Source organism: Oncorhynchus gorbuscha, linkage group LG06 (assembly GCF_021184085.1).
Source record: "Oncorhynchus gorbuscha isolate QuinsamMale2020 ecotype Even-year linkage group LG06, OgorEven_v1.0, whole genome shotgun sequence".
In the NCBI taxonomy this organism is placed as follows: Eukaryota; Metazoa; Chordata; class Actinopteri; order Salmoniformes; family Salmonidae; genus Oncorhynchus; species Oncorhynchus gorbuscha.
The window spans coordinates 8,207,188-8,232,239 of NC_060178.1; the positions used below are offsets into that span (position 1 = coordinate 8,207,188).

The 25,052-nt window shown below is 42.9% G+C and overlaps 1 protein-coding gene across 5 annotated transcripts; it reads right to left on the reverse strand.

Annotated features, from left to right (window-relative positions):
• Positions 1-2,579: 2,579 nt before the first annotated feature.
• On the reverse strand, positions 2,580-22,372 carry LOC124037484 (acyl-CoA Delta-6 desaturase-like). 5 transcript variants are annotated; one of them, XM_046352231.1, is made up of 14 exons: positions 22,195-22,372; positions 21,370-21,461; positions 20,966-21,270; positions 16,910-17,020; positions 15,036-15,233; positions 14,705-14,806; positions 14,249-14,374; positions 12,843-12,903; positions 12,658-12,734; positions 11,701-11,798; positions 11,441-11,537; positions 5,428-5,507; positions 3,248-3,373; positions 2,580-3,026 (listed from the first exon to the last, which is right to left on the reverse strand). In XM_046352231.1, exons 3-14 carry the CDS (start codon positions 21,200-21,202, stop codon positions 2,975-2,977), a joined length of 1,365 nt encoding a protein of 454 aa, XP_046208187.1. In that variant the 5' UTR covers positions 21,203-21,270; positions 21,370-21,461; positions 22,195-22,372; the 3' UTR covers positions 2,580-2,974. The 5 variants fall into 5 exon arrangements, with proteins under 5 accessions (XP_046208187.1, XP_046208186.1, XP_046208188.1 ...); XM_046352230.1 differs by having other exon boundaries at positions 20,966-21,280; XM_046352232.1 differs by lacking the exon at positions 21,370-21,461 and having other exon boundaries at positions 20,966-21,267.
• Positions 22,373-25,052: the final 2,680 nt, after the last annotated feature.

Consider the following 25,052-nt stretch of genomic DNA (forward strand, 5'->3'; position numbering starts at 1 on the left):
AATAGTTTGTATCATGTGCATAACTACTGTAAACATTTACTCAATAAAATTACAATTATGTAATAAATATCTTTGTAAAACAATTGTTATCCTCAGGTCTTGAATCTTAAACCTCTTTTGATATGGTTAATTGATATGGTTTGTTATGGTTAATGGTGGTAGCAGAAATGGGAGATACTGTCTTGTGTCTGAATACCTATACTAGAGCACTACGTACAGTACCAGTCAAAAGTTTGGACACACCTACTCATTCAAGGTTTTTCTTTATTTGTACTATTTTCTACATTGTAGAATAATAGTGAAGACATCAAAACTATGAAATAACACACATGGAATCATGTAGTAACCCCAAAAAAGTGTTAAACAAATCAAAATATATTTACAATTTCAGATTTTACAAAGTAGTCACCCTTTGCCGCATACTCACGGTGTGGCAGGGTAGACTAGTGGTTAGAGTGTAGAGGTGGCAGGGTAGACTAGTGGTTAGAGTGTTGAGGTGGCAGGGTAGACTAGTGGTTAGAGTGTAGAGGTGGCAGGGTAGACTAGTGGTTAGAGTGTAGAGGTGGCAGGGTAGACTAGTGGTTAGAGTGTAGAGGTGGCAGGGTAGACTAGTGGTTAGAGTGTAGAGGTGGCAGGGTAGACTAGTGGTTAGAGTGTAGAGGTGGCAGGGTAGACTAGTGGTTAGAGCATTGCATTGGACTAGCAAGGTTGCAAATTCAAATCCCCGAGCTGACAAAGTAAAAATCTGTCGTTCTGCCCCTGAACAGGCAGTTAACCCACTGTTCCTAGGCCGTCATTGAAAATAAGAATTTGTTCTAAACTGACCTGCCTAGTTAAATAAAGGTAAAAATATATATATATAATAAATACTGGGTCTCATGCCTCAATGAGCTTATCCTTTGCAGCAGACTTAACTCTGGGTCCTGCTTTCCTGTGGCGGTCCTCATGAGATCCAGTTCATCATAGCGCTTGATGATTTTTGCGACAGCACTTGAAGAAACTTTCAAAGTTCTGGAAATGTTCTGTATTGACTGACCTTCATCTCTTAAAGTAATGATGGACTGTCATTTCTCTTTGCTGATTTGAGCTGTTTTGCCATAATATGGACTTGGTATTTTAACAAATAGGGCTACCTTTTGTATACCAACTGATTGAACTGATTGGCATTAAGAAGGAAATAAATTCCACAAATAAACTTTTAACAAGGCACACTTGTTAATTTGAAAAATCTCAAATATAAAATATATTATGATTTGCTTAACATTTTTTGGGGTTACTACATGATTCCATGTGTGTTATTTGGTAGTTTTGATGTCTTCACTATTATTCTACAATGTAGAAGAACCCTTTAATGTGTAGGTGTGTCCAAACTTTGTACCGTATTTAAATATATTTCAGTTTAATATGTTATACATTTGCAAAAATGTATAAATACATTCCATGAAATAACAAACAAAAGTGTAAATCGTAGCCATTTATAGTTTATTTGCCTAAGCATGACCTTCATCCACGTACCAATTTGATTTCCAAACATTTATTTTGCGTGTCAACAATTAGACATTGTTTAAGTTACCCCCCCCCCCCCCTAGTACCCTACCTGAGCTTTCATGAGCTCTTTATCAAGCTGTGAAAAGCATATCTCTTCAAATACTGAGGTCATAGAGTTAGCGAAGTTGGGTTATTTCTGTAGCAAATGAAAATAGGCATTTTTATATCAGAAAATGTAGACTATCATACCCATATGTTAAGAACAGACAACAAATACCTTGCGAAATGTTGTTGGAGGTTCTTGTTCTGTAAGGATGAGACCGTTTCTCTATATCCTTCACCACCCGCTGTCTAGCTAAACTGTCTTGCATAGAAGCATTCTTCTGAGAAAGCGTAAGGTGTTTATTTTCTTTCAGAAGGCTGTGTATCTTGTCTTACCGTATTATAATCTAAACGCTAAATTGCAGATTCTGCAGAATATATTGTCATCTCCAAAGCATCCCACCAGTGTATTGGCACCGCTCTTTTTTCAAACTATATTATGGTTTTACATTTTCTTGTTGAATTCATAATCTCTCCCTTTTAACTGTTCTAATCGTTGTTAATAATACCAAATGTTTTCTAAACCTCCGATGATCAGGTACAGAGTATGTTAGAGGGGATCAGCAAAGTGAAGTGTAAAAAAAAAAAATCACCTGATCTACACATAGTCGTCCATGCTAAATTAATAGGCTTAGTGCGATAACGTGTCGTATGCTGCGCCTCCCTTAGTTTAAGAGACCCCCCCACCACCAAAACACTCACATACAACCAGACATTGAATGACTGATTGGAGACAGCTTGTGTCAATTAAAGAGCATTCCCTAGGATGTTCTGCCTGCAGCAAGCCCAGTGGATAATGCTTGAAATACCATAAAATAAAACCACCACAAAATAAAATAAGCCCGACCAATGATGTACATGAACTAAGGCTATCAAACAATTACATTTTTTTCAATCGAGTTAAATAGCAGGATTTGCTAATTTGCTCAACGTGAGCTGTAATTTACGATTTTTCATACCAAAACGTTTTCTATGTTAGCAAAATTAGGTCAACTGAGAAAGCAAACTTTATTTAACCTCAATTTATTTTTACATGGCATTATAGATTTTAGTTGTATACATGATGTGTTTTGGATATTTTCAGTGTATTCAACACTTTCAGACAATGCGATTAATCACGATAAAAATCAAATGTATGCACTAAAATTTAAAAAAAGTTAACTTCAGTTAACTAATTAACTCTGAAAGCCCTAATATAAACCCTGATTTGTTGCTTTGGACCCCCCATTAGACAGCAGCTATTCTTCCTGGGGTCCCAAAAATGATTAAAACAATTACGTCACAACAAAATACAGCATCTGACACAAACATCTGGGGAAACTATCTCTGTTCACAGGTTGTTAATCTGCGATGGATTAAATCCCGTCCAGAGTCAGGAAGGGATTTATTTATGGAGATACGCATCCAGCCACAGATCCCCTGACTTCTTCAGTGACCTGGAGAAGAACAGAGGTGGATAACGAACCAGGTAAATCACATAGGAGACTGAGAGCAGCAGGTATCTCCTTATGATGTACAATCTATTCTCAGAGGAACAGCACGATACAAGTATTCATTAAAACATGTTTATATTTTATTTTTTAAACTGAGTAGCTATTTGTCTGCAACTATTGCATACCCGTGGATGAGTAGTGGTATATGTGATGTTACCACTTACCCGACAACATCAATGATGGCTTTCTGCAAAGTCTTGACCTGATAGGGAAGTCCATGTTTCTCACACAAAGCACGAACCAGAGGAGCCACCATGTGGTAGTTATGACGGGGCATGGTAGGAAACAGACTGAAAGACAGAGAAAGAGAGGCAGAGAGAGAGTGGGGGGAGAGAAAGAGAGGCAGAGAGAGAGTGGGGGAGAGAAAGAGAGGCAGAGAGAGAGAGTGGGGGAGAGAAAGAGAGGCAGAGAGAGAGTGGGGGAGAGAAGAGCAGAGAGAGAGAGTGGGGTGGGGGAGAGAAAGAGAGGCAGAGAGAGAGTGGGGGGAGAGAAAGAGAGGCAGAGAGAGAGTGGGGGGAGAGAAAGAGAGGCAGAGAGAGAGTGGGGGAGAGAAAGAGAGGCAGAGAGAGAGTGGGGGAGAGAAAGAGAGGCAGAGAGAGAGTGGGGGAGAGAAAGAGAGGCAGAGAGAGAGTGGGGGGAGAGAAAGAGAGGCAGAGAGAGAGTGGGGGAGAGAAAGAGAGGCAGAGAGAGAGTGGGGGGAGAGAAAGAGAGGCAGAGAGAGAGTGGGGGGAGAGAAAGAGAGGCAGAGAGAGAGTGGGGGAGAGAAAGAGAGGCAGAGAGAGAGTGGGGGAGAGAAAGAGAGGCAGAGAGAGAGTGGGGGAGAGAAAGAGAGGCAGAGAGAGAGTGGGGGAGAGAAAGAGAGGCAGAGAGAGAGTGGGGGAGAGAAAGAGAGGCAGAGAGAGAGTGGGGGGAGAGAAAGAGAGGCAGAGAGAGAGTGGGGGAGAGAAAGAGAGGCAGAGAGAGAGAGTGGGGGAGAGAAGAGAGGCAGAGAGAGAGTGGGGGAGAGAAAGAGAGGCAGAGAGAGAGTGGGGAGAGAGAGGCAGAGAGAGGCAGAGAGGCAGAGAGAGTGGGGGAGAGAAAGAGAGGCAGAGAGAGAGTGGGGGAGAGAGAGAGGCAGAGAGAGAGTGGGGGAGAGAAAGAGAGGCAGAGAGAGTGGGGGAGAGAAAGAGAGGCAGAGAGAGAGTGGGGGAGAGAAAGAGAGGCAGAGAGAGAGTGGGGGGAGAGAAAGAGAGGCAGAGAGAGAGAGTGGGGGAGAGAAAGAGAGGCAGAGAGAGAGTGGGGGAGAGAAAGAGAGGCAGAGAGAGAGTGGGGGAGAGAAAGAGAGGCAGAGAGAGAGTGGGGGGAGAGAAAGAGAGGCAGAGAGAGAGTGGGGGAGAGAAAGAGAGGCAGAGAGAGTGGGGGAGAGAAAGAGAGACAGAGAGAGAGAGGGGGTAGAGAAAGAGAGGCAGAGAGAGGGGGGAGAGAAGAGAGGCAGAGAGAGAGTGGGGGAGAGAAAGAGAGGCAGAGAGAGAGTGGGGGAGAGAAAGAGAGGCAGAGAGAGAGTGGGGGAGAAGAGGGCAGTTTCTGAGAGTGGGGGGAGAAATGAGAGCAGAGAGAGTGGGGGAGAGAAAGAGAGGCAGAGAGAGAGAGTGGGGGAGAGAAAGAGAGGCAGAGAGAGAGTGGGGGAGAGAAAGAGAGGCAGAGAGAGAGTGGGGGGAGAGAAAGAGAGGCAGAGAGTGGGGGAGAGAAACAGAGGCAGAGAGAGAGTGGGGGAGAGAAAGAGAGGCAGAGAGAGAGTGGGGGGAGAGAAAGAGAGGCAGAGAGAGAGTGGGGGGAGAGAAAGAGAGGCAGAGAGAGAGTGGGGGGAGAGAAAGAGAGGCAGAGAGAGAGTGGGGGGAGAGAAAGAGGCAGAGAGAGAGTGGGGGGAGAGAGAGAGGTTTCAGAGAGAGTGGGGGAGAGAAAGAGAGACAGAGAGAGAGTGGGGGAGAGAAAGAGAGGCAGAGAGAGAGTGGGGGAGAGAAAGAGAGGCAGAGAGAGAGTGGGGGGAGAGAAAGAGAGGCAGAGAGAGAGTGGGGTAGAGAAAGAGAGGCGGAAAGAGGGGAGAGAGAGCAAAGGGTATTAGAGTTTCTCAGAGAAACCTCAGTTTCTGAGTAGGATTGTATAAATGTTGTATCTAAACACTATTCATAATTCATTAGTACAAGTAATTAGTACAAACAACTTAAGCTATATTTAAGATCAAATAAAGCTGAATACTGCCTAAACTATAACCTACTTTAGTATCTGAATGACTTTATAAATGACCATATAAATACAGTATATACTGTTGACATATAACAGTAAGGTGGGATATTTGTTTACTTACTGGTGTTCAATCTGAAAGTTGAGGTGTCCACTGAACCAGTCGTTGAAGGTTGACTGTTCAATGTTGCAAGTAGCACTCAACTAAGACCAGAGAAAGAGACACGTTACAGCTCCCTCTGCTGGCGAACTACAGATGTGGCATGAGGGAACACTAAATGTATTGGGTAAAAAGTGTTATGAAATATAATGTCATGTAATATTTGAAACGGTACATAACTGTATTAATGTTGCTGGACCCCAGGAAGAGTAGCTGCTGCCTTGGCAGGAACTAATGGGGATCCATAATAAACCCCAGGAAGAGTAGCTGCTACCTTGGCAGGAACTAATGGGGATCTATAATGAACCCCACGAAGAGTATCTGCTACCTTGGCAGGAACTAATGGGGATCCATAATAAACCCCAGGAAGAGTAGCTGCTACCTTGGCAGGAACTAATGGGGATCCATAATAAACCCCAGGAAGAGTAGCTGCTGCCTTGACAGGAACTAATGGGGATCCATAATAAACCCCAGGAAGAGTAGCTGCTGCCTTGGCAGGAACTAATGGGGATCCATAATAAACCCCAGGAAGAGTAGCTGCTGCCTTGACAGGAACTAATGGGGATCCATAATAAACCCCAGGAAGAGTAGCTGCTGCCTTGACAGGAACTAATGGGGATCCATAATAAACCCCAGGAAGAGTAGCTGCTGCCTTGGCAGGAACTAATGGGGATCCATAATAAACCCCAGGAAGAGTAGCTGCTGCCTTGACAGGAACTAATGGGGATCCATAATAAACCCCAGGAAGAGTAGCTGCTGCCTTGGCAGGAACTAATGGGGATCCATAATAAACCCCAGGAAGAGTAGCTGCTGCCTTGACAGGAACTAATGGGGATCCATAATAAACCCCAGGAAGAGTAGCTGCTACCTTGGCAGGAACTAATGGGGATCCATAATAAACCCCAGGAAGAGTAGCTGCTGCCTTGACAGGAACTAATGGGGATCCATAATAAACCCCAGGAAGAGTAGCTGCTGCCTTGATAGGAACTAATGGGGATCCATAATAAACCCCAGGAAGAGTAGCTGCTGCCTTGGCAGGAACTAATGGGGATCCATAATAAACCCCAGGAAGAGTGGCTGCTGCCTTGACAGGAACTAATGGGGATCCATAATAAACCCCAGGAAGAGTGGCTGCTGCCTTGGCAGGAACTAATGGGGATCCATAATAAACCCCAGGAAGAGTAGCTGCTGCCTTGGCAGGAACTAATGGGGATCCATAATAAACCCCAGGAAGAGTAGCTGCTGCCTTGGCAGGAACTAATGGGGATCCATAATAAACCCCAGGAAGAGTGGCTGCTGCCTTGACAGGAACTAATGGGGATCCATAATAAACCCCAGGAAGAGTAGCTGCTGCCTTGGCAGGAACTAATGGGGATCCATAATAAACCCCAGGAAGAGTAGCTGCTGCCTTGACAGGAACTAATGGGGATCCATAATAAACCCCAGGAAGAGTAGCTGCTGCCTTGGCAGGAACTAATGGGGATCCATAATAAACCCCAGGAAGAGTAGCTGCTGCCTTGACAGGAACTAATGGGGATCCATAATAAACCCCAGGAAGAGTGGCTGCTGCCTTGGCAGGAACTAATGGGGATCCATAATAAACCCCAGGAAGAGTAGCTGCTGCCTTGGCAGGAACTAATGGGGATCCATAATAAACCCCAGGAAGAGTAGCTGCTGCCTTGGCAGGAACTAATGGGGATCCATAATAAACCCCAGGAAGAGTAGCTGCTACCTTGGCAGGAACTAATGGGGATCCATAATAAACCCCAGGAAGAGTAGCTGCTGCCTTGGCAGGAACTAATGGGGATCCATAATAAACCCCAGGAAGAGTAGCTGCTACCTTGGCAGGAACTAATGGGGATCCATAATAAACCCCAGGAAGAGTAGCTGCTGCCTTGGCAGGAACTAATGGGGATCCATAATAAACCCCAGGAAGAGTAGCTGCTGCCTTGGCAGGAACTAATGGGGATCCATAATAAACCCCAGGAAGAGTAGCTGCTGCCTTGGCAGGAACTAATGGGGATCCATAATAAACCCCAGGAAGAGTAGCTGCTGCCTTGGCAGGAACTAATGGGGATCCATAATAAACCCCAGGAAGAGTAGCTGCTACCTTGGCAGGAACTAATGGGGATCCATAATAAACCCCAGGAAGAGTAGCTGCTACCTTGACAGGAACTAATGGGGATCCATAATAAACCCCAGGAAGAGTAGCTGCTGCCTTGGCAGGAACTAATGGGGATCCATAATAAACCCCAGGAAGAGTGGCTGCTGCCTTGGCAGGAACTAATGGGGATCCATAATAAACCCCAGGAAGAGTAGCTGCTGCCTTGGCAGGAACTAATGGGGATCCATAATAAACCCCAGGAAGAGTAGCTGCTGCCTTGACAGGAACTAATGGGGATCCATAATAAACCCCAGGAAGAGTAGCTGCTGCCTTGGCAACAGGAACTAATGGAGATCCATAATAAACCCCAGGAAGAGTAGCTGCTGCCTTGACAGGAACTAATGGGGATCCATAATAAACCCCAGGAAGAGTAGCTGCTGCCTTGGCAACAGGAACTAATGGGGATCCATAATAAACCCCAGGAAGAGTGGCTGCTGCCTTGGCAGGAACTAATGGGGATCCATAATAAACCCCAGGAAGAGTAGCTGCTGCCTTGACAGGAACTAATGGGGATCCATAATAAACCCCAGGAAGAGTAGCTGCTACCTTGACAGGAACTAATGGGGATCCATAATAAACCCCAGGAAGAGTATCTGCTACCTTGGCAGGAACTAATGGGGATCCATAATAAACCCCAGGAAGAGTATCTGCTGCCTTGGCAGGAACTAATGGGGATCCATAATAAACCCCAGGAAGAGTATCTGCTGCCTTGGCAGGAACTAATGGGGATCCATAATAAACCCCAGGAAGAGTAGCTGCTGCCTTGGGAACAGGAACTAATGGGGATCCATAATAAACCCCAGGAAGAGTAGCTGCTGCCTTGACAGGAACTAATGGGGATCCATAATAAACCCCAGGAAGAGTGGCTGCTGCCTTGGCAGGAACTAATGGGGATCCATAATAAACCCCAGGAAGAGTAGCTGCTGCCTTGGCAGGAACTAATGGGGATCCATAATAAACCCCAGGAAGAGTAGCTGCTGCCTTGGCAGGAACTAATGGGGATCCATAATAAACCCCAGGAAGAGTAGCTGCTGCCTTGGCAGGAACTAATGGGGATCCATAATAAACCCCAGGAAGAGTAGCTGCTGCCTTGACAGGAACTAATGGGGATCCATAATAAACCCCAGGAAGAGTAGCTGCTGCCTTGGCAGGAACTAATGGGGATCCATAATAAACCCCAGGAAGAGTAGCTGCTACCTTGGCAGGAACTAATGGGGATCCATAATAAACCCCAGGAAGAGTAGCTGCTACCTTGACAGGAACTAATGGGGATCCATAATAAACCCCAGGAAGAGTAGCTGCTGCCTTGGCAGGAACTAATGGGGATCCATAATAAACCCCAGGAAGAGTAGCTGCTGCCTTGACAGGAACTAATGGGGATCCATAATAAACCCCAGGAAGAGTAGCTGCTGCCTTGGCAGGAACTAATGGGGATCCATAATAAACCCCAGGAAGAGTAGCTGCTGCCTTGACAGGAACTAATGGGGATCCATAATAAACCCCAGGAAGAGTAGCTGCTGCCTTGGCAACAGGAACTAATGGGGATCCATAATAAACCCCAGGAAGAGTAGCTGCTGCCTTGACAGGAACTAATGGGGATCCATAATAAACCCCAGGAAGAGTAGCTGCTGCCTTGACAGGAACTAATGGGGATCCATAATAAACCCCAGGAAGAGTGGCTGCTGCCTTGGCAGGAACTAATGGGGATCCATAATAAACCCCAGGAAGAGTAGCTGCTGCCTTGACAGGAACTAATGGGGATCCATAATAAACCCCAGGAAGAGTAGCTGCTACCTTGACAGGAACTAATGGGGATCCATAATAAACCCCAGGAAGAGTAGCTGCTGCCTTGACAGGAACTAATGGGGATCCATAATAAACCCCAGGAAGAGTAGCTGCTGCCTTGGCAGGAACTAATGGGGATCCATAATAAACCCCAGGAAGAGTAGCTGCTGCCTTGGCAGGAACTAATGGGGATCCATAATAAACCCCAGGAAGAGTAGCTGCTGCCTTGGCAGGAACTAATGGGGATCCATAATAAACCCCAGGAAGAGTAGCTGCTACCTTGGCAGGAACTAATGGGGATCCATAATAAACCCCAGGAAGAGTAGCTGCTACCTTGACAGGAACTAATGGGGATCCATAATAAACCCCAGGAAGAGTAGCTGCTGCCTTGGCAGGAACTAATGGGGATCCATAATAAACCCCAGGAAGAGTGGCTGCTGCCTTGACAGGAACTAATGGGGATCCATAATAAACCCCAGGAAGAGTAGCTGCTGCCTTGGCAGGAACTAATGGGGATCCATAATAAACCCCAGGAAGAGTAGCTGCTGCCTTGACAGGAACTAATGGGGATCCATAATAAACCCCAGGAAGAGTAGCTGCTGCCTTGGCAACAGGAACTAATGGAGATCCATAATAATCCCCAGGAAGAGTAGCTGCTGCCTTGACAGGAACTAATGGGGATCCATAATAAACCCCAGGAAGAGTAGCTGCTGCCTTGGCAACAGGAACTAATGGGGATCCATAATAAACCCCAGGAAGAGTGGCTGCTGCCTTGGCAGGAACTAATGGGGATCCATAATAAACCCCAGGAAGAGTAGCTGCTGCCTTGACAGGAACTAATGGGGATCCATAATAAACCCCAGGAAGAGTAGCTGCTACCTTGACAGGAACTAATGGGGATCCATAATAAACCCCAGGAAGAGTATCTGCTACCTTGGCAGGAACTAATGGGGATCCATAATAAACCCCAGGAAGAGTAGCTGCTGCCTTGGCAGGAACTAATGGGGATCCATAATAAACCCCAGGAAGAGTATCTGCTGCCTTGGCAGGAACTAATGGGGATCCATAATAAACCCCAGGAAGAGTAGCTGCTACCTTGCCAGGAACTAATGGGGATCCATAATAAACCCCAGGAAGAGTAGCTGCTGCCTTGACAGGAACTAATGGGGATCCATAATAAACCCCAGGAAGAGTAGCTGCTGCCTTGACAGGAACTAATGGGGATCCATAATAAACCCCAGGAAGAGTAGCTGCTGCCTTGACAGGAACTAATGGGGATCCATAATAAACCCCAGGAAGAGTAGCTGCTGCCTTGGCAGGAACTAATGGGGATCCATAATAAACCCCAGGAAGAGTAGCTGCTGCCTTGACAGGAACTAATGGGGATCCATAATAAACCCCAGGAAGAGTAGCTGCTGCCTTGGTAGGAACTAATGGGGATCCATAATAAACCCCAGGAAGAGTAGCTGCTGCCTTGGTAGGAACTAATGGGGATCCATAATAAACCCCAGGAAGAGTAGCTGCTGCCTTGACAGGAACTAATGGGGATCCATAATAAACCCCAGGAAGAGTAGCTGCTACCTTGGCAGGAACTAATGGGGATCCATAATAAACCCCAGGAAGAGTAGCTGCTGCCTTGACAGGAACTAATGGGGATCCATAATAAACCCCAGGAAGAGTGGCTGCTGCCTTGGCAGGAACTAATGGGGATCCATAATAAACCCCAGGAAGAGTAGCTGCTGCCTTGACAGGAACTAATGGGGATCCATAATAAACCCCAGGAAGAGTGGCTGCTGCTTTGGCAGGAACTAATGGGGATCCATAATAAATACAAATGCAGATGGCACAACCCCAAAAAACACACAGGGGCCTGTATTCACTAAGCTTCAGTGTAGGAGTGCTGTTCTAGGATCAGTTTAATCTTTTAAGATGATAATGAATAGGAATGTATGAACAGGGGGGGACCTGATCCTAGATCAGCCCTCCTACTCCAAGACAAGACCCAGTTGTCTATTAATGACATGTTACCTGCATGGTGAGCCAGTCCTGGTGTCTCTCGTGATCTATCTCCATAGGAAGGTGATTCATCTGGGTCACCCATACAAACCAGTGGCTTTCCAAAAACCTATATATACAGTACAATATTCACAATATAATTATTCAGCCACAATATTACGTTACATTATTACATGAAGCACAGCATTGTGTTGTTTTCTAATACTGTAGATAGTTTGAATACAACGAATGAATGAGTTCATCTTTGAGCTCCCTCTCAGTTCATACTTTACCTGACGAAGCTGATCAATGCTACTGAGCCAAAGAAACCAAAGAAGGGATAGTAACAGCAGAAGAAGCGAAGGTAGAAAGTCATCGACCACGTCAGATCCTTCACAGGAGACAAAGATTGGTATTAGGGACAGACATGACCACGCCAGATCCTTCACAGGAGACAAAGATTGGTATTACAGACAGACATGACCACGCCAGATCCTTCACAGGAGACAAAGATTGGTATTACAGACAGACATGACCACGCCAGATCCTTCACAGGAGACAAAGATTGGTATTACAGACAGACATGACCACGCCAGATCCTTCACAGGAGACAAAGATTGGTATTACAGACAGACATGACCACGCCAGATCCTTCACAGGAGACAAAGATTGGTATTACAGACAGACATGACCACGCCAGATCCTTCACAGGAGACAAAGATTGGTATTAGGGACAGACATGACCACGCCAGATCCTTCACAGGAGACAAAGATTGGTATTAGGGACAGACAGGATCACATCTGGGGTTCCTAGCAAAGCAACAATTATCACTGTTGATTAGGAAGCATTACGGACAGACATGACCACGTCTGGGGTTCCTAGCAAAGCAACAATTATCACTGTTGATTAGGAAGCTAGACATTTCTGATGGTACAGTCAGTGTTAATGGTATTATGCTCGCTAGCTTTAGTGAGCAACGAACAAGGATTTAGTGCCCCCAGGTGTTCGCATAGTAATATAATTACAGCGCTCTCTCTCACACACACACACACACACACACACACACACACACACACACACACACACACACACACACACACACACACACACACACACACACACACACACACACACACACACACACACACACACACACACACACACACACACACACACACACACACACACCTTAGGTTCCACATAGGAGGGAAGAGGATTAAGTCTAAATTTAATTGGTATGATATCTCACCACCCAGTTCCGTTGTGAAAACATGTTCTGGAATATCTGGATGGAGAAAAACACTGGAATAACTAGTGGAGGTCCAACTGAGAGACAGAAGAAAAAGATTGGTATTACATACATTGCTTTTATGTGTTCAATGGAAGTTGATGTGATTCTATACAGAAATCCACTAAACGTGTTCAGCAACTTACTGAGGAAGAAGTACTGGTGTTGGTGATGGTAGGGCATGTACTTCAACTTCTTTATACCATACTGCAATAGACAGAGACAAGGAGACAGATGGGTCTTACACAGAAACACGAATACCGTTTTAACACGACTGAGACAAACCGTTACATGGATATTATTACATGGTTATTTCATGAATATTACATTAAATTAATGAGCTATTACATGGATATTTGAATATTACATGGATATTATTACATAGTTGTTTCATGAATATTACATTAAGTTAATGAGCTATTACATGGATATTATTACATGGTTATTTCATAAAAATGACATTAATTTAATTAACTAATACATGGATATTTAAATACTACACTAGTATTATTACATGGTTATTACATGAATATTGCTTTAAAGTAATTAACTATTACATGGATATTTAAATACTACATTAATATTATTACATGGTTATTTCAGAGATTATTGCATTAAAGTAATTAACTATTACATGGGTATTTGAATATTACATGAATATTGCATTAAAGTAATTAACTATTACATGGATATTTGAATATTACATTAATATTACATTAAATTAACGAACTATTACATGGGTATTTGAATATTACATGAATATTGCATTAAAGTAATTAACTATTACATGGATATTTGAATATTACATTAATATTACATTAAATTAACGAACTATTACATGGGTATTTGAATATTACATGAATATTGCATTAAAGTAATTAACTATTACATGGATATTTGAATATTACATGGATATTATTACATAGTTGTTTCATGAATATTGCATTAAGTTAATGAGCTATTACATGGATATTTGAATATTACATGGATATTATTACATAGTTGTTTCATGAATATTGCATTAAGTTAATGAGCTATTACATGGATATTATTACATGGTTATTTCATAAAAATGACATTAATTTAATTAACTATTACATGGATATTTAAATACTACACTAGTATTATTACATGGTTATTACATGAATATTGCATTAAAGTAATTAACTATTACATGGATATTTAAATACTACATTAATATTATTACATGGTTATTTCATGAATATTGCATTAAAGTAATTAACTATTACATGGATATTTGAATATTACATTAATATTACATTCAATTAATGAACTATTACATGGATATTTGAATATTACACGAATATTACATTAAATTAATGAACTATTACATGGATATTTGAATATTACATTAATATTACATTAATATTACATTAAATTAATGAACTATTACATGGATATTTGAATATTGCATGAATATTTGGATTATTATGCAAATATGACATGACATCAGATGGGTCATAAAGCACTAAGGTTGTTGGTTCAGTTCCTGCAAGGATCACATACACAAATATATTATAGTGATAACTACCTCTACAGGCTGTTTGTCTCCCAGGACGAAGACATGCAGTGAGTTGACATCAGGATCTTTACTAAAAATGTTGGGCTTAGCGTGGTGCTGGAAGTGACGATGGTTCCACCAGTTAGCAGAGGCACCCTGGAAACACACAGCTACTGTTACTTATTAATGGTACACACAATTACACTTACTGTAACTTACACCTGTTGGACACGACACAAAATAAGGCTAATGTATAGCAGTGAACTAGGAAATGTAACACTGCTCTGGTGAATGTAGGAAAGTGAAAGGGACCGTTTCCATGAACACAGATTAAACCTGTACTTTCAAAGGAGATTATCCAATGAGAATGGTTTTCAGTCTAGAACTAGGTTTAAACGGTGTCCGGTTAACTTATCCAAAGAGTAGCAGAAGATCCGCCTAAAGAAACAGTATTGTCAAATGTCCAACCATTGTCCAGCAGCCTACCTTTAGGTGTCCAATGACAAACTTGTGCAGTACGTGATTCCAGCTGGATGTCTTGCAGACTGACAGGTGGCCGTAGTCATGCTGCAGCCAGCCAGCTTGGGCCTGAGAGGGAAAAAGAAAGGCAGATTTTGAACGGTGTCTGAAAGGTGGATTGGTAACCCTATGGCTAACATAAATCCTCACCATAACCTAACCTCACCACCCCTAAACTTAATCCTAACCCCAAACCTAATCCTCTAATTCTAACCTTAATCCTAAACCTAACCCTAACCTTTGATCCCTATGCCTGTCAAATATCTTCTTGTACTCCCTAATAATACTGTAATGGTACCTGAGACGTGGCCAGCATGATGGAACAGAGCAGTGTGAGGCTCCAGCTGGTCCCCCAGACCCAGAGCAGGCCCAAAGCCAGGGCCTCTAGTAGCAGGATGTGGCCCAGGTAGAGGCTGAAGAACAGGGGGCGGGCACGGAGGAGACCCTCCTTCTCCACACGGTCACGCAGGGCCTGGAAGTCCTGCACCAGTACTGCCTGTATGGGTTAGAGGTGATCAATAATCAATACAGGCGTATGAAGTCTATCTCAATGAATCTGTCCTTGATTTCTGGAGGCGAGGAGATAGCAGAAAGACAAACTCTGATGAACCAGGAGGAAGGTGGATGATTTCTGAGGGTGTGGAGGAGGAGGACAGGAGGGGGGAAGAGGACAGGAGAGGGAGAAGGACAGGAGAGGAAGAGGGACAGGAGAGGGAGAGGGACAGGAGAGGGAGAGGGACAGGAGAGGGAGAAGGACAGGAGAGGGAGAAGGACAGGAGAGGGAGAAGGACAGGAGAGGGAGAAGGACAGGAGGCGAGGAGATAGCAGAAAGACCAACTGTGATAGAGCCAAGTAGATGAACCAAGAGGATGGATGATGATGAAAGGGATGATGAATTGAGGGAGTGGAGGAGGAGGACAGGAGGGGGATGAGGACAGTGTAAATTGAGAAGAGAAACCTGAAGAGAAGAAGAAGAAAAATGATGAGTAACAGAAAGATGTAAGACTCCTGAATAGGTAAACAAGGTAAACAGACAGCAGGCAGCGGGATATCTGGGCATATAGACAGGCTGGTATAATGTGATCTAGTTATAGGGACATCTGGGCATATAGACAAACTGGTATACTGTGATCTAGTTTTAGGGGCACATAGACAGACTGGTATAATGTGATCTAGTTATAGGGACATCTGGGCACACAGACAGTCTCTGGGCATATAATGGTATACTGTGATCTAGTTATAGGGGCACATAGACAGGCTGGTATAATGTGATCTAGTTATAGGGACATCTGGGCATATAGACAGGCTGGTATAATGTGATCTAGTTATAGGGGCACATAGACAGGCTGGTATAATGTGATCTAGTTATAGGGGCATCTGGGCATATAGACAGGCTGGTATAATGTGATCTAGTTATAGGGGCATCTGGGCATATAGACAGGCTGGTATAATGTGATCTAGTTATAGGGGCATCTGGGCATATAGACAGGCTGGTATAATGTGATCTAGTTATAGGGGCATCTGGGCACATAGACAGGCTGGTATAATGTGATCTAGTTATAGGGGCATATAGACAGGCTGGTATAATGTGATCTAGTTATAGGGGCATCTGGGCACATAGACAGGCTGGTATAATGTGATCTAGTTATAGGGGCATCTGGGCACATAGACAGGCTGGTATATGTCATCTAGTTATAGGGGGCACATAGACAGGCTGGTATATTGTCATCTAGTTATATGGGCATCTGGGAACATAGACAGGCTGGTATATTGTCATCTAGTTATATGGGCATCTGGGCATATAGACAGGCTGGTATAATGTGCCCTAGTTATAGTAGATGACAGACTACATTTCTAGGAGGTAAATTGTCTCTAAATATCTCCATCCACATCACACCTGCTCTTACAACACTCTGACACATTGTAGAAAGTATCATTCTGCACAGCATTCAGTCTGAGATGCATGTAATTCCCTATCAGCCAGAGAAAGACAGGCCTCACGTTGGTCCCCGGGTCCCTACCTAAACCTACAGTATGTTAGAGTGGGTGTGGTGCTGTGTCAGAGGGAGAGATGCTGTAGGCTTCACATTATGTTTCATTATGTAGCCTACAACGATGTATGTTATGGGTGTGATGCTATAGAGGGAGAGAGATAAAGATGGGCCTCCTCACGTTTTTCCCCTGGTCCTGGCTGGGCTCTGTCGGTGTCAGCTCTCCAATCAGCAACGGCTTCAGAAACTTCCTGACAAAATTAGGATCGGGATGGAATGCGACAAATGCATCCTACAAATCAGAGATATAGATTCATCTATGTTGCTTAATATAAATACATACAAATGTCCTTCTTATGTCTCTCAGGTAATAAAACAAATATTTAAAACAATTACTGTGAGATTAGTTAAGAGGTGATCACGATTTCAACAATGTACAATCCCCTAACAACAAGTCTAATATGTAATACAGTCACAATGTACGATCTACTAACAGGGGTTTACTGGGGCTGAAGCCCCTGTGCCCAGGCCCGACGTGGGGGAGCCAAGAGAAAGCAATATATATATATATATATATATTAGTATATTATATATGTAGTCTTTTCTTCACTGCAACCTGCAACCACAGGAGGATTTGAGTGTAGACAGCCTGCTGCTACTCTGCTAATGGTCAGATGGTGGTAGGAGAGAAGGTAGAGGGCCCACGTGAGTAACTTTTGAGGCCCTGCCTTGATTGGTTAACTGATTAAGAAAAAAATTAATGTGGCTGGTCAATTGTCAGGGGCCCAAGCCCATAGGGAGTCCAAGAGGCAAAAAAAAAAAAAAGTGTTTTCTTTATATCATTTTTTATCCAATCAAATCTCTCAAATTTCAAAATATACCAGAGAGCATCATTTCGCCACAGGGGATGAACAGTTTATTAAAAATAACTGTGGATTAATTCAGTTTTATCACAAGCACATAAAGGTAACTGCCAAAATAAAGGAAACACCAACATAAAGCCTCTTAAAGTGAGTTGGGCCACCACGAGCTGCCAGAACAGCTTCAATGCACCTTGGCATTGCTTCTACAAGTGGATCTAAAACCATGCCAGGAAAATGCACCAAAACATATACTTTGCATCCCTCGTTAACGCAAGTGTTTGCTTTATTTTGGCAGTTGCCTACAGTCTGGTTTGGCCTCAGTTTGGGCAGAATGTGCACCATATATACAGCTTGTTGTGTTGTGGCCATAGACATATAATCCATAGAAGTGGTCTTGGAACCTCTTACCCTGGCCATTTGACAGTTAAACTCATGGCTACACTAGCAATGGATGCCAGTCATGACTTGACCGGAAACTGCCATCTATGGATCATATTTCTATGATTGGTTGCAGCTATCAGTTTGCGTTTTTGCCCATTTCAAAATACAATAGCGGGGGGGAGAAAAAATGTACAGTTTGGAAAGCAAATGGCTCTCACTGAAAAACAGAAGACTAGACAGTCTGAAGAACTAATTGAAACAATGTTTGTTTGTTTTGCTCACATCAACACTGTTATTCATTGCTTATCTTGAGATAGGCTACTGCGACAACAAGCGCGTCGGCCATCACCGTGAGTAACCTATGGCTTCATCTTCATCTATTAGGCGAGTCAGTGTGCCACTGGACATCTTACTTGGTATATATATATTAACAAAGGGTATATAACAAAGTATTGAGATACATTTTAGTTATTGACCAAATACTTATTTTCCACCATAATTTGCAAATAAATTCATAAAAAAATCCTACAATGTGATTTTCTGGATTTTTTTCCTCATTTTTGTCTGTCATAGTTGAAGTGTACCTATGATGAAAATTACTGGCCTCTCGTCTTTTTAAGTGGGAGAACTTGCACAATTGGTGGCTGACTAAATACTTTTTTGCCCCACTGTATATATGTATGTATGTATGTATGTATGTATGTATGTATGTATGTATGTATGTATGTATGTATGTATGTATGTATGTATGTATGTATGTATGTATGTATGTATGTATGTATGTATGTATGTATGTATGTATGTATGTATGTATGTATGTATGTATGTATGTATATATATATATATATATATATATATATATATATATATATATATATATATATATATAGTTGAGGTCGGAAGTTTACATACACTTAGGTTGGAGTCATTAAAACTTGTTTTTCAACCACTCCACAAATTTCTTGTAAACAAACTATAGTTTTGGTAAGTCGGTTAGGACATCTACTTTGTGCACGACACAAGTCATTTTTCCAACAATTGTTTACAGACAGATTATTTCATTATAATTCACTGTATCACAATTGCAGTGGGTCAGAAGTTGACTGTGCCTTTAAACAGCTTGGAAAATTCCAGAAAATGATGGCATGGCTTTAGAAGCTTCTGTTAAACTAATTGACGTCAATTTAAAAAAAATGTATTTCACCTTTATTTAACTAGGTAGACTACTTGAGAACAAGTTGAGATCAAGTTCTCATTTGCAACTGCGACCTGGCCAAGATAAAGCATAGCAATTCGACACATACAACACAGAGTTACACATGGAATAAACAAAATATAGTCAATAATACAGTAAAACAAAAGAAAACAAAAAGTCTATATACAGTGAGTGCAAATGAGGTAAGATAAGGGAGTTAAGGCAATGAATAGGCCATGGTGGCGAAGTAATTACAATATAGCAATTAAACACCGGAATGGTTACAAAGGAGCAAGATAAATAAATAAATACAGTATGGGGATGAGGTAGATAGATGGGCTGTTTACAGATGGGCTATGTACAGGTGCAGTGATCTAAGCTGCTCAGACAGCTGGTGCTTAAAGCTAGTGAGGGAGATAAGAGTCTCCAGCTTCAGAGATTTTTGCAGTTTGTTCCAGTCATTGGCAGCAGAGAACTGGAAGGAAAGACGACCAAATGAGGAATTGGCTTTGGGGATGACCAGTGAGATATACCTGCTGGAGCGCGTGCTACGAGTGGGTGCTGCTATGGTGACCAGTGAGCTGAGATAAGGCGGGGCTTTACCTAGCAGAGACTTGTAGATAACCTGTAGCCAGTGGGTTTGGCAACGAGAATGAAGCAAGGGCCAACCAACGAGAGCGTACAGATCGCAATGGTGGGTAGTGTATGGGGCTTTGGTAACAAAACGGATGGCACTGTGATAGACTGCATCCAGTTTGTTGAGTAGAGTGTTGGAGGCTATTTTATAGATGACATCACCGAAGTCGAGGATCGGTAGGACAGTCAGTTTTATGAGGGTATGTTTGGCAACGTGAGTGAAGGATGCTTTGTTACGATATAGGAAGCCGATTCTAGATTTAATTTTGGATTGGAGATGTTTGATATGGGTCTGTAAGGAGAGTTTACAGTCTAACCAGACACCTAGGTATTTGTAGTTGTCCACGTATTCTAAGTCAGAGCCGTCCAGAGTAGTGATGCTGAACAGGCGAGCAGGTGTGGTATTGGAGTGGCCATCACAAAGCCCTGACATCAATCCTATTGAAAATTTGTGGGCAGAACTGAAGAAGCATGTGTGAGCAAGGAGGCCTATAAACCTGTCTCAGTTACACCAGCTCTGCCAGGAGGAATGGGCCAAAATTCACCCAACTTATTGTGGGAAGCTTGTGGAAGGCTACCTGAAACATTTGACCCAAGTTAAACAATTTAAAGGCAATGCTACCAAATACTAATTGAGTGTATGTAAACTTCTGACCCACTGGGAATGTGATGAAAGAAATAATAGCTGAAATAAATCATTCACTCTATTGTTCTGACATTTCAAATAAATGAAAATAAAGTGGTGATCCTAACTGACCTAAAACTGGGATTATTTTTTACTCAGATTAAATGTCAGGAATTGTGAAAAAATTTGTTTAAATGTATTTGGCTAAGGTGTATGTAAACGTCCGACTTCAACTGTATATGTGTGTATATATATATATATATATATATATATACACACAAATATTGTACAATCTGTGAGTTGCTTCATTGGCCTGGGCTATTGTTTGTTTGAATTCAAGAGCAGATTGATCTCAGTTTGTCAGTCAGAGCTGTGATTTCTTAGTCGGGCCCTGGACCTGCCATCCAATGACAGGCTACTAAATGTGTCTAAATGTACAACATTACATTATGTGCATAGGCCTGGATGAAGATCAGCAGTCACACTGGAATAACCTGAGAACATTTCACCAACAACTTCCATAGTTAGGCTACTGACCGTGGCATCTTCTCCAGCAAAGTGACTGATGACCCTGATGCCCCCCGGGTGTCTCTTCGCCCACTGGGTAATATTATAGACCTTCCTGTCGATGACCAACCACTGGTCGCTTCTGTGGCAGTGCTTCTGGACCTCTTCCCAGGTGTAGACTGCACTGCCACCTCGCCCTCCATCGGGCCCAACCCCGTCACCCTTGACCGGCTCGCTTGACTCCGTCTGCTGACCTCCGCCCCCCATCCTCGGTTCTCTCTGCTCCACTCACACCGTCGCTGTGTCGGCTGCACTCTGTCCAGTCTGTCCAACTGAAACACACTGAGGACCAGTCAAATGCAACGTACAGAGAGGAAGTCAGGGAATGCAATCAGAATCAGATCATGCTGTCTGAGTCAAGTCACACCTAGATGGTGAAATGGTGTGACTCTTCTACAGTTTGATGTTTATTGGGATGAGTCTTGTCCTGGAGGCAGAACTGGGAGATTTCTGCTTGATGGGCCAGCTGCAAAGTAAGTGAAAATAGGCTATATTGTAAAAAATCATGAAAACAAAAATTCACATTTTGGTCTTAATTTAAGGTTAGGATTCTCAATGTGGTTAAGGTTAGGATTCTCAATGTGGTTAAGGTTAGGATTCTCAATGTGGTTAAGGTTAGGATTCTCAATGTGGTTAGGGTTATATTTAATGCTTTGTGCTGTGCCAGCTAGTGACCATCCTGCAGAGCTGCCTCCAGAACATGAGTCATGACAACAACAAAAAAACGCTAACCTTCTGCCAGAGGGTAGAGAGATGTTCTCAATTAAATTAGGTGAAAATATCGAATGACTAATATCTGAGCATTCTGTGTGGAGTTTCTATTCTAATATGTTAAGCATCGATGCAATTTAACGCGATGTTTATTTGTAACACTTTATTAGAATAGAGATAAAAAGCATTGGAATGTTCTCATCAATAAATTACAAAGAAAACAGAGATGCGCCATTGTTTGGGTATGTTTGCCGAGTTTTATATGACACAGTACAAACCATTGAGTGTTTAATTTTAATGTCTGTATATAATGATAGAGATGTAGTTATAATATGTAATTATAAAATCGAGTAGTCTACTGGTGTGTCAGCCCTAAAATAAATACCTAGATTACATTACATTAAAATAAGGCTATATTACTATCAACAATAGAACGCAATTATACAATGATGATTCGAATACAGAATGAATAGAATAGACGCACTCACCAATATTCCCAGATGTCCAATCCTCACGTTCTTGACTTCTCGTTCCTTCTTATTCATAAAAATACATGAACTTCATTCTGATCACCAGTCTCGTCATTTATCCAATCAAATCATCAGTCGGCCATTAAAGGTAGGCTTATCTCTCGTTCCATAACGTCCTATAGCTCAATCAGTCATTCACCCGCTCGTTCACTATACAATACCAAGCCGATCATTCGAGGGTCTCTAGTCCAATGGGATTATTTCAATAGACCCCTGGCATATCTGCAATTGGTTCAAAAAAGCCCTTCAGGTCTGTCAATCATCCACAAATTTCAACCAATCAGAACGCTTGGATGCACTCCAGGGCCCCACCCCTGACACATCGGCTAAGTGCGTGTCTGTCTACACGTTGTCTCAAGAAGAAGAAAGAACAGCCCCCTTGATGCTTTAGTATGTAGTATTTTGTTAGGGGTCTTCCTGGGGTTTGTACAAAACATAAAACATGACATAATACATATTTTAACCTTTATTTCATTAGGCAAGTCAGTTAAGAACAAATTCGTATTTACAATGATGGCCTACCAAAAAGCCTCCTGTGGAGATGAGGGCTAGGATTAAAAAGAAATCAAATAAAAATATAGGACAAAGCATACATCACGACAAGAGAGACACCACAACACTACATAAAGAGAGACCTAAGACAACAACATAGCATGGCAGCAACACATGAAAACACAGCGTGTTAGCGACACAACGTGACAACAACATGGTAGCAGCACAACATGGTAGCAGCACAACATGGTAGCAGCACAACATGGTAGCAGCACAACATGGCAACAGCACAACATGGCAACAGCACAACATGGCAGCAGCACAACATGGTAGTAACACAACATGGTAGCAGCACAACATGGCAGTAACACAACATGGCAACAGCACAACATGGTAGTAACACAACATGGTAGCAGCACAACATGGCAACAGCACAACATGGTAGCAGCACAACATGGTAGTAACACAACATGGCAACAGCACAACATGGTAGTAACACAACATGGTAGCAACACAACATGGCAACAGCACAACATGGCAACAGAACAACATGGTAGTAACACAAGATGGCAGCAGCACAACATGGTAGCAGCACAACATGGTAGCAGCACAACATGGTAGCAGAACAACATGGTAGCAACACAACATGGCAACAGCACAACATGGCAACAGAACAACATGGTAGTAACACAACATGGCAGCAGCACAACATGGTAGCAGCACAACATGGTAGCAGCACAACATGGTAGCAGCCCAAAACATGCTACAAACATTATTGGGCACAAGACAACAGCACAAAGGGCAAGAAGGTAGAGTGATAGGTGAGGATTGTCTGTTAATTGAATGATTAGAATATTCCGCCCTGAAACATATAATTGTATGGAATTGATTAGAATGTATAAAATCATAATCAATAAATGTGTAGTCCGCGTCAGAATCAGGGTGAAACAATATGCCTTTATGGTATTTTAAACACAGACTGAGCTTGGTGCCGACCTGACTAGAGATTTGGGAGAGAACGGGGAGTATGTCTCAAGAACAAGGTCACTATCTCTGTCGGCTGGGAAGTGAGACAGACAGTGTGTGTAGCAGGACATGTGTGTGTGTATGTTTGTGTGTGAATGTGTGTATGTGCCTATGTTTGTGTGTATGTGTGGGCGTGAGAAGTCAGTATAAAATTAATTGTTTTGTATTTGTGACTTCAGAAAGTTCCGTGAATAAACCTTTTTGACCATTTAGCTGGGCCTCCGTCTGTTTCATTCGACCAGGATCTCACGCATTCTGGTTTACAGACTGAGAGTAATATAATTTAATTGGGTGATGTGCCTGGAGAACATAATTCTCTTATCATAGAGACAACTATATATCACACGAAACAGCTACAACTGTCAGTAAGAGTGTCTGTGATTGAATCTTTGAAGAGATGGAGAAGGACAGAACAAAATCAAATGAAATAATACAGAACATTAATAGACAGGCACAGAACTACATATATTTACAATAAGAATAGACAATTATCATATTCTTATGCCTTAGCAATTCATGCAATGTGTACTCTTAATAACATCTACAATTGCAGGTTCTGATGCTAATCTCTCACAACCAGCTGTTCTGTTTACACCCGTGAGAATCTCACCACATTAGGAACCACCCGTGAGAATCTCAGCACATTAGGAACCACCCGTGAGAATCTCACCATATTAGGAACCACCCGTGAGAATCTCACCACATTAGGAACCACCCGTGAGAATCTCACCACATTAGGAACCACCCGTGAGAATCTCACCACATTAGGAACCACCCGTGAGAATCTCAGCACATTAGGAACCACCCGTGAGAATCTCACCACATTAGGAACCACCCGTGAGAATCTCACCACATTAGGAACCACCCGTGAGAATCTCAGCACATTAGGAACCACCCGTGAGAATCTCACCACATTAGGAACCACCCGTGAGAATCTCACCACATTAGGAACCACCCGTGAGAATCTCAGCACATTAGGAACCACCCGTGAGAATCTCACCACATTTGGAACCACCCGTGAGAATCTCACTACATTAGGAACCACCCGTGAGAATCTCACCACATTAGGAACCACCCGTGAGTATCTCACCACATTAGGAACCACCCGTGAGAATCTCAGCACATTAGGAACCACCCGTGAGAATCTCACCACATTAGGAACCACCCGTGAGTATCTCACCACATTAGGAACCACCCGTGAGTATCTCACCACATTAGGAACCACCCGTGAGTATCTCACCACATTAGGAACCACCCGTGAGTATCTCACCACATTAGGAACCACCCGTGAGTATCTC

What these genes read in the sequence shown, in the direction of transcription:
- LOC124037484 (XM_046352232.1), bottom strand. Translation starts at nt 21,202, where the DNA reads ATGGGGGGCGGAGGTCAGCAGACGGAGTCAAGCGAGCCGGTCAAGGGT. An exon ending in GAGACAAACAGCCTGTAGAG is followed by an intron (nt 12,904 to 14,248) that starts GTAGTTATCACT and finishes TGTCTATTGCAG; the next exon opens with TATGGTATAAAGAAGTTGAA. An exon ending in AGGACTGGCTCACCATGCAG is followed by an intron (nt 5,508 to 11,440) that starts GTAACATGTCAT and finishes CTCTGGTCTTAG; the next exon opens with TTGAGTGCTACTTGCAACAT.